Raw genomic sequence first — 10,463 nt, forward strand, 5'->3', positions numbered from 1 at the left:
GATCTGAGAAATGTACCAAAGCGACTGAGGAAAACTGTAATTGCCAACTGCTAAGAGTACTTTATGGACTGAACTGTTGATACTTGAAAAACATTATGAATAAATTAATAATTACATAAATGGAATACCAATAGATCATTAAAACAGTGATGCCTCTATACCAAGAATAAATCATACAAACACCAATCAAACCTTTGACATACAATGTTAAAAAAATAAAACCATTTCTGTATCATTTAATCAACAATTCAACATGTAGAACAGTTAGACTAAAAAGTCATACAAAGCTTCCTATAAAACAGCTGAACTGACATCTGCAATAAGTAATGAGCTAAAAATCATTATAATTTTCCATCCATGTGAATTTGAATCAAACCTACCACGCACCTCACGCTCGCATGTTTCTATATGATAAGGGAGACAAATGAATGTGGTATGATCATGTGAAGAATGTCAACATGTGTATTTGTCCTTCGCGGCGATTGCAGATGTAATGTGAAGTGCTGACAGCTGTGGCCAATGTGCAGCGAGTGTTCAAACCCAGCAGAAACCCAATCTCTCTGTGAAATGGCCAGTGGATTAGGAACGTTTGATAAGCCCTACAGACATTTCTATTTTGCTTAAGAGCATGTGGGAAAAAGCATTTAAGTGGACCCTGGATGACCACTGAACTGTAGAAATGAGAAAATAACAATTTTCATGAATTTTCAGTGGATTATTTATTTGCTGTACTGCGGGACAGACACAAATACTTGTATTGAATATGATTAATTAAATATTAATGATGTAAATGTTATAGTAAATATATTGTCATGATTACATTCCTTAAATATTTTATTTATATATACTATAATAAAAAAATAGTTGCTGGATATGTTTGATGGATATGCACTATTATGAATTATTTAACATATGTTACATAAGTTTTATTTTAATTAAATAGATTTAGATAATTGAATGAACAAAATATCATTCATTTAAAAATAGTAAATAGGCAATACACAATACAATCAATTTTATATAAATCCTATATAAATAGTTATTTAGCAATAGATCTTTAAACAAAGATTTTCCATCCTTGCTTTATATATATCTCCATGTGTGTTGATTAAGGAATATAAAATAAATGTATAAAATTAATATTTTTTATACCCTTTTTTATTATTATAATCAAAATGATTGTTATATAAAGATAAAAATATTTTAAAGCTAGATTAGGTTATCCCTTGATGAATAAAGGAACTAAGCTGAAAAGAAAATGAATGATGAATGAATAAAAAGCCAGTATAGCATCAGACAGATAGATAGACAGACAGACAGACGGATAAACAGACAGACAGAGAAACAGATACACAGATAGATAGACAGACAGATTTGATTGATTGATTGATTGATTGATTGATTGATTGATTTACTAAGTTTTTCATGCTGTTAGCTGATGGCAGATTACATGAGTTTGACTCACAGTGCCACTATCCAGCAATACAGCAATTTTAGAGTAAAAGGGGAGGAGAAACGGCTGATCCAGACTGACCCTGCCAAACCCTAAAACCTTAAATGTGCTCCACCACAGAACACCACAGGACCAGCTCTGAGAAACACACAACTTCATCTACACCACCAATTCGCATTCAAGAAATGCTGAGCGACTTCAAATAATGGCCGTTTTCCATCCTTGCTTTCCAGAGATATGAAATGAACACAGCACCTGTTGCTTTGAATCTACACCTTGGGACGTTTTATACCAGGAACCACCAAACCGCGGAGCTGAAGTGATGTCCACGGGTTCAGTGAGTGATCCCGAAGACCTGCAGTCCATCTCTCACTGTCTGGACGACTCTGAAGATGACTTTAGTCTGGATGACGGTCTGAAACCAAAGAGCAAAACTCCTCGAGGCGCTGCCAGCAACACCAACAAGCCCCAAATGAAGCTGGCGAAAGATGGCAGACAGTCTCAGAGGAACGCAGCTAATGCCAGAGAAAGAGCGCGTATGAGGGTCCTGAGTAAAGCCTTCTCGCGACTGAAGACCAGTCTACCGTGGGTCCCTGCAGATACTAAACTGTCCAAGCTGGACACACTGCGTTTGGCCTCCAGCTACATCTCACACCTCCGACAACTCCTGCAGGATGACACGTACCACAACAACCTCGCACACCCTGCCAACCTGGTATGAGTGAGTGTTGGCACTGCATTTACACCTACATCTGCATGTAATGTATTGCTTTGGAGAAGTTTCTTCTCTTTGCTAACGGTGCATTTAATTGCTCAAATATACAATAAAAATAAAATTGAAATTTGTGAAATATTATTTATATTTAAAATTGATTTTTGTTTGTTTTATTGTAATTTTTAACTGAGACTTAAAGCTGAATTTAATCCAGTCTTCAGTGTTAACGTTATCAATGATTTGCATTTGTAAATTACACTGTAAAAAAAACTGCTATTTTACGTTAAAAACGTAAAATAACGACTGTTAAATTACAGACATTTGCCTGAAAATAACAGACAGTAAATTACAAAAATTTTCCGCAAATTTGATTTTAAGGAAATTTATGTAATTTAATGTTCATTATTTGGTCCCACTTTATATTCAGTGTCGCTTATACCTGTGAACTTACATGGTAACTATTCAGTGGGTTGTTACATGTGTGTAGTTACACCAGTATTACACAAGTAAATACTATGTACCAGTGTGTACATTCACTGTAGTTACATACTACTTACACATCTAGTTATCATGTAAGTTCACAAGTATAAGCGCCACAATATAAAGTGGGACCTGTAATGTATACAGCCGTTATTTTAATTTTTTTTTTAACGTAAAACTTTTTTTCACATTTGCTGTAAATTTAAGTTTAGTTTTAGTTTGTTCCATTGTTTTATTGGTTTTAGTTTAGTTTTTATTTTGTGAACACATTTTTACATATATTTAATTTTAGCTTAAGTTTTTGTAAATCTATCTCTGTTTAACAGAGTTAATAGAACATGTCAAATGTCAACTAAAGCTAAATGTTTATGTTGGCACAGCTTAAAAGTAAAAGTAAAGTAATTGTTTGAGAACACTCTGAACAGAAATCCTCACAAATGCATGCAGCTTAAGTTAATAAAGTACAATTTTTTGAAAAACTAAGACAACCTTTTTCATTTTGAAGATAATGTAAAGATAAGCTAGTTTACATTTTTGCAAATTAAGAATATGGGTTTGTCTGTCAATGTTTTCTGCCATCAAATGAGTGCTTATTATTCTTGTTAATTATTTAACCTAGCTTTAGTTTTATTTCACTTCTTTTATTTCAGTTGTTTTGGTTGGATGATAGTTTTCTTGTATAATATTGAATGTCTCATAATCCTTCAGTTGCCAAAACAAATTCATTGTGTGTGTGAAGCACACTTGGCAATAAAACTGATTCTGATTCTTCAGACATGATAAAATTGCAGCCGATTTGCTGTTCTGTTATGATCAATAATTATTGGTGCTCAGTCATTAATAATGATCCTTATAATGTGGAAATTGGGATACATTTGACTTTTAGGATTATTTGATAAAAATAAACTTCTAAATAACACCATATATACTCTTGAAAAAGGTACAGATTCAATAAAAAGCGGCCCAACATTTTTCAACACTAACAATACACTGTAAAACCCAACAAGTCAACTTTATCAAATGAATTGAGTGTAGTTAACTCAAAATTTAATGAAAGTTATTCTACTCAATTGAAAAGAATTTTGAACTCAGTGGTGAAGGCAATGAGTTAATGAAATACTTCATCACTTCAACTTAAAAGGAGTAAGTTCATAGTACTCATATAGATTCGTTTTTTTTAACTCAAATGGTTTGTAGCAATCGGTTTCCTCAAACGGTTTGAGTTGCCTCAACTTGTTGGGTTTTACAATACTCAGTTGGTTTGAGTTCTCTTCATTTATTGAGTTTTACTGTGCTCAAATTGCTTTGTTTACTCAAATGGATTAAGTTCACAGTACTCATTATGATTAGTTTTTGAATTTAAATGTTTTGTTGCAATCGGTTTCTTCAAATGGTTTGAGTTACCTTTACTTTTTGGGTTTTACAGTGTAATATAGCAGTTCATCACAATGAGTTCTGAGGGATCATGTGACTCTGAAGACTGTAGCAATGATGATGAAAATTCAGCTTTCAATCACAGGAATGAACACCATTTTGCATTCAAAAAGAAAATTCATTCATTTTCTTTTCGGCTTAGTCCCTTTATTAATTTGGGGTCGCCACAGCGGAATGAACCGCCAACTTATCCAGCATTTGTTTTATGCAGCGGATGCCCTTCCAGCTGCAACCCATCACTGGAAAACACATACACACTTATTCACACACACATACACTATAGACAATTTAGCCTACCCAATTCACCTGTACCGCATGTCTTTGGACTGTGGGGGAAACCGGAGCACCCAGAGGAAACCCACGCGAACTGCGTCACCCCAAAAAGAAAATGTACTTTAATAATATTTATCAGTTTTGTTCAGTTAGTTAGTTAGTTAGTTAGTTAGTTAGTTAGTTAGTTAGTTAGTTAGTTAGTTAGTTCGTTCCTTCGTTCGTTCCTTCGTTCGTTCCTTCGTTAGTTATTCAAATGCAACCTTGGTGACATAATGATTTTTTTATAAGCATGTAAACATGTTTACTGATCCCATATTGATGAGTACTGTACATACATATACATTTTAATAAACAAAAGTATTTACACTATAGGTCAAAAGTTTTAGAACAATACATTTTGTATTATTTGAGCAAAAACAGTAATACAATTGAAATATTTCTATATATAATAGAATTAATCAAAATGGCTACAACTGTAAAATTTGGAAGAAAACAAGGATTGTCAATTACAATTAATTATGCTTATAAATATAAAACATATTATAAGTAATATTGAAATAATTTAAATATATGACTATTAACATTCAAAATCAGGTAAAGTACCCTGACCACTTTGTGTTCACATCTTACACATTTAACCGGCAACGTGTGGCTCTTTTTTAACTCTTTTTTTTTTTCACAGACCTGGCCTTTTGTGGTCTCAGCACCATCAGAGGACACCAAAGACATTTCTGCAGCGGTCAGACTCTGTGGAGCTACAGCATAAACATCTGGCACTTCTCTGTCTTTTATCCCTCTCTCTCTTTTTTTACCGTCTGTACTCATGCACTTCCTTTGAACTTACATCAATGAACATTATGCAATGAATACAACTGTGTGTGGAACGCAATCAGTCCTGCAATCCTTACATACAAATCTGTCTTTATAGCCAGATGATATTGAAGTCATTTCTATCTTTTTTTATTTGTTTTAGCTTTAAAGCAACCTCTAAAGAACAAATTAAATGTCTACGGGAAGCAAAGGAAATCAGTTTTGTTTTAAGGCCATTGTAAGTTTATGACTGTAGGTTTTCTTCCTGTTTAGAGTTTATTTTTCATTATGTACGTTATTACAGATGGAAAAAGAGATTACAGATGAACATTTTTGTCCATATATTATCTTGTACTTCAAGGTATGCTTATTTATGATCGTGATATTTGTGGTTTATTGTATTTGTATTGTTTGTATGTTTTATGCTCTCATCACATTTAATGTCTACACTTCAACACACTGTACACATTTAATATGTAGATTTAATGTAAACGTCCACATGAAACTGAAGTAAAGTTGTCTTTATTTCTCTATGTAATATGTATGCGACTAAACGAGAATTCTGGGATTGCACACAAGGATTGTTGGATTAATGTGTTTTGCTACTGGTCGATTCCCGTTTGAGTGTCAGGTTGTCGCACGATTCGCACCACTCAATTCAATGTTAGCAAAAAAGAGATGAGATGCTGTTGCAAGAATATGGAAGGCCATCGGTGCCAAAAGTGTTTAAAGGAAGGCAGTTGTTATGAAATGGGATAAAGCACCTCATGTTTGTATATATGTTGTAAAAAAACTAAAATCTGTAAATTTACAGTATTCATTTATTTATGCTTTGAAACTGCTTTATGGGACTTTGAGATAAAAATGATTATTGGATTATTAGATAAGCACTGTCGCCTCACAGCAAAAAGGTCACTCCAGGTTTCCCCTACAATTCAAACGCATGCACTATAGGTAAATTGGGTAAACATAACTGGCCGTAGTGTATTCGTGCATGTGTGAATGCGGAGTGTATGGGTGTTTCCCAGTACTGGGTTGTAGAAGAGCATCCACTGTGTAAAAACATGTGTCGGAATAGTTGTGGTGACCCTGCTATGGTGACCCCTAATAAATAAGGGACTAAGCCAAAGGAAAATTAATGAATGATTATTGGATCATGTCTCACATCCTTTCAACCAGTCTGCATTCATTCATCAAAGCCTTATTTCATGTGTGGAAATCAGTAAAATTGTGTAATGGAATGTTTGCAGATGTTTTTTTATTTATGTTTTTTATTTATTCATTCAAGTACACTGTAAAAATTAAAGGTTCCTGGAGGCACTTTTTGGGGTTTTTCACATTGCCACACCGGCGGAACCCTCTAAAGAACCTCTAGGCACCATTTCAAAAAAGGGCAGTTCTTTGAGGAACTTCAAGGGTTCCTGGAAGAACCCTCTTATTAACACTGTAAAAATGAAAGGTTCATGGAGGCACTTTTTGGGGTTCTTCAAATTGCCACGCCGGCGGAACCCTCTAAAGAACCTCTAGGCACTATTTCAAAAGGAGCAGTTCTCTGAGGAACCCTCTTATTAAGAATGACCAGGAACCACCTTGAGTGCTTTGAAGCACCATTTTATTTTTTAATGCTTGTTTTTCCTATCTCTCTTAATTTATGGTTTGTGCAAACATGTTTAATCACAAATTCAATAGACATCTATCTATCTATCTATCTATCTATCTATCTATCTATCTATCTATCTATCTATCTATCTATCTATCTATCTATCTATCTATCTATCTATCTATCTTTATCTATACATGTTTATAGATTTTTAAAAAATACAATTGCATTTTTCTTAAATAATTACTTTTATTAATATACATCACAATTACATTCACATAATATGATTAATAATGTAATATACATTTTAATGCAAATAATCAAATTTAAATAATGTCTAGCAATAACAGCCAGCAACATCTTCAGCTGTCCACTGCTTTACATTGGAGGTGTCCCTATAAAAGTAAATTAAAAGTAGTTAACCTGAGAAGTTATGAAAACAAAAGAAATTCACAATATTCCCAGAGCCATTTTTTTTACTTATCAAGACATATACACAAAAGATATGCAGAACATTTCTGAATAACAAAAGGAAACATCAATAAAGTTAGGAATTGTCTTAATTTATATAAAAGGATTTTTTTTCACTGCTTGCAGAGTGCCCGTATACATCAATAAAGGCAAAATCCATAGAATGTAAACCTCTCAAATATCTGAGCACAAGCAGAAATAAGACAACACAAAAGCTGTCTGAAACCACTCCCTCCTTAGTGCACCCCACATATTTTCCCACTCATTCACACAGATAATGCACTATAATTTTGAGTGTAGTGCATTTGCGATAGTTATTTTATTCAGGTTGTAGTTATTAGCTTTTTTTTTTTAAATTAACCATTAGTTGATTAAAAACACATTAAATAAAGAGAAAATTAAATGAGTTAAAAATTTAAATCAACTATGCATGAAGGTCAAATATTGTTTTTGGACAATTTAAGTGGCCTTTGAAATACAGAAATTAATATTACAGGGCTCAACAATAAGTTTTTACAATAATACAATGTAAAAACATGTATATACAGTACTTAATAAGTGCATTGTACCATATTATTAATTTAACTTTAAGTACTGTGGTTAAGGTGCCTTAATATAAAGTTGGTCTTGTTTTTTTAAAATATATAAATGAAAGTAAAGCAGTCTGTCAAGTTTACGTTATTTTGCGAATTGTTTTCTACTTTAATGAAAATATATATTACAAACTCGATTAATGTAACCATTTTGAAGAAAATGCTATGTTTTACTGTAGTTTTTAGAGCTAGGGTGCAGCTATTTTGGAATGTCGCTGTGTCACCGGGTTGATTCCATTCCCTCAACTGAACTGATGTCGTGGAAGTAATGGACTGAACATGAAGACTGAAAAGCCTAATTTAACACAATGCGTGAAGTTGTGGACATGCATCGCAGAGCTGGTACAAATACAAGGAACACACTTGTGTTTAAAATCTAATTTTTTTAAAAATGTTTACTATTTTTCTTTTTTTTTTTTAAATACTGTTCATTTGATGTGCTTTGGTCTACTCTCTCACACTGGTGCAGCGCTGCCTGGCACGGTGATTTACATTCAGACTAATGCAACGATTACAATAATCTTTCAACATTAAATATGAAGCGCGAAAAAACCTGTGATGTGAAAAACGGCACCGATCTTAGTTTGGTTTGAACATGAACAGAAGTGAGGGGCTACATAGTGAAACTGAAAGTACCCGCCTCCATTACGTCAGGTACCAGATCTTGTTAAAGACATTGAGGGCAGTCAGGCATCGTAAAACAGAGAGTGGACCAAAGCACATCAATTGATCGATAATAAAAGAAAAATTAAAAAATGTATTTTTATGTTTCAGACATACAGTTGAAGTCAGAATTATTAGCTCCATTGAATTATTAGCACCCTTGTTTTTTTTCCCTAATTTCCAATTTTTTTAACACATTTCTAAACATAATAGTTTTAATAGCTCATTTCTAATAACTGTTTTATTTTATCTTTGCCATGATGAGAGTAAATAATATTTTACTAGATATTTTTCAGAACACTAGTATTCAGCTTAAAGTGACATTTAAAGGCTTAACTAGGTTAATTAGGTTAACTAGGCAGGTTAGGGTAATTAGGCAAGTTACTGTATAACGATGGTTTGTTCTGTAAACTATCAAAAAATATAACTTAAAAGGGCTAATAATTTTGACCTTAAAATGGCTTTAAAAAAAATTAAAAACAGCTTTTATTCTAGCTGAAATAAAACTTTCTCCAGAAGAAAAAATAGTATCAGACATACTGTGAAAATTTCCTTCCTCTGCTAAACATCATTTGGAAAATATTTTAAAAAAAGAAAAAAAAAATTCAAAGGGGGGTTAATAATTCTGACTTTAACTGTAAATGTAATGCTTGTATTTGCACCAGCTCTGTGATGCACATCCAAAACTTTATGCATTGTGTTAAATTAGGCTTTCTAGTGTCCGTGTTCAGTCCATTACTTCCACTGTATCTGTTCAGCTGAGGGAACGGAACCAACCTTGTGACGTCAGACAGTGATATTCCAAAATAGCTGCACCCTAGCTCTAAAAATATAAACTATTGTAAAACATGCTCTTTTCTTCAATAATGGTTACATTAATCGAGTTTGTTTATTATATTTTCACTAAACTGGACATCAATTTACAAATGAATGTAAACTTGACTGAGTGCTTCACTTTCACTTTAAAGGGACAGTTCACCCAAAAAATTTAATTCTGTCATCATTTACTCAACCTTCACTTGTTCCAATCCTGTTTAAGTTTCTTTCATCTGTTGAACTGAAAACAGAAAACCTATAACCACAATCCATACTTTTGTTATACTGGTTATAATTTATTTTTAACGGTTAAAAATGCTCAGCTTTAATCAAAATATAATGTTTTGCACTCAACTAAAGAAAGAAAATCAAACAGGTTTGGAACATATTAGAGGTGGGTAAATGATGACAAAATTTTTATTTACTTTAAACCATGTTTATTTGTGAGGTGGTATTAACTAACTCACTACTTTGTTAAAAAACTTTAATTTGGTGGACACTTTATAAATATTATTTTAATTGAACAACTATTAATTTTAAATGTATTACCCAAGCATTATGTTGCTTTATCTAATAATAAATGTAATTTAATTAAATTCAAGTTCACATACTGTAGTTATTTTGCTTTAGTCAGGTTTCAGTAAGACATTAAGATTAGGATTATTAGTGCATTAAGATTGTTGTCTGTTCATTTACAATACTTGCTTTAGGTGCAAGTGGCCTGACGTTTAGAAGACCGAACTTAAAAAAAAAAAAAAAAAAAAAAAGTATTTTCACTTATTTACCATTTTTCTGGTTTGATTTTTAATAGATTTTTTTCTAGAACACATAGTAAATTAAATTCTTGATCTAATAATGCGAGGAACAGACAGTTTCTATGAAGTTAGCCAGATATGCATTACTGTGATTAAAGTGGGACGAGCAAAAGTCTACATGACTAAAATGTGGATTTTCACTAACTAGTCAAAGCATCCTGAAGATGTTGTCCGACAGGAATTCAGCTCCAGTACTGCTGTGGTGCAGCCCATCAGCATGGGCAAGCCTAGGACGATCCTAGAAAAGATTCCAATTGTTAATAAAGAGCAAATTCTTCACACCATGTTAATAGCCATTCATTCAGAGCAAAAAGTCTGCTGAACCTTTCATGTCCACACC

General features: G+C 32.8%; 1 protein-coding gene across 2 annotated transcripts; it reads left to right on the forward strand.

Annotated features, from left to right (window-relative positions):
* The first annotated feature begins 1,584 nt into the window (after positions 1-1,584).
* LOC130218687 (transcription factor 21) lies at positions 1,585-5,548 on the forward strand. Of its 2 annotated transcripts, none has more exons than XM_056450935.1 (2): positions 1,585-2,168; positions 5,038-5,548. In XM_056450935.1, the coding sequence occupies exons 1-2, from the start codon at positions 1,776-1,778 to the stop codon at positions 5,119-5,121; spliced, it is 477 nt and encodes a 158-aa protein (XP_056306910.1). In that variant the 5' UTR covers positions 1,585-1,775; the 3' UTR covers positions 5,122-5,548. The 2 variants fall into 2 exon arrangements, with proteins under 2 accessions (XP_056306910.1, XP_056306912.1); XM_056450937.1 differs by having other exon boundaries at positions 1,585-2,174; positions 5,038-5,128.
* Positions 5,549-10,463: the final 4,915 nt, after the last annotated feature.

The sequence above is a fragment of the Danio aesculapii genome, chromosome 24 (assembly GCF_903798145.1).
Source record: "Danio aesculapii chromosome 24, fDanAes4.1, whole genome shotgun sequence".
NCBI classification, from domain to species: domain Eukaryota; kingdom Metazoa; phylum Chordata; class Actinopteri; order Cypriniformes; family Danionidae; genus Danio; species Danio aesculapii.

Coding starts and splice junctions, on each gene's coding strand:
- LOC130218687 (XM_056450935.1), top strand. CDS start 1,776: ATGTCCACGGGTTCAGTGAGTGATCCCGAAGACCTGCAGTCCATCTCT. Junction 2,169..5,037: donor TCGCACACCCTGCCAACCTG/GTATGAGTGAGT, acceptor TTTTTTTCACAG/ACCTGGCCTTTTGTGGTCTC.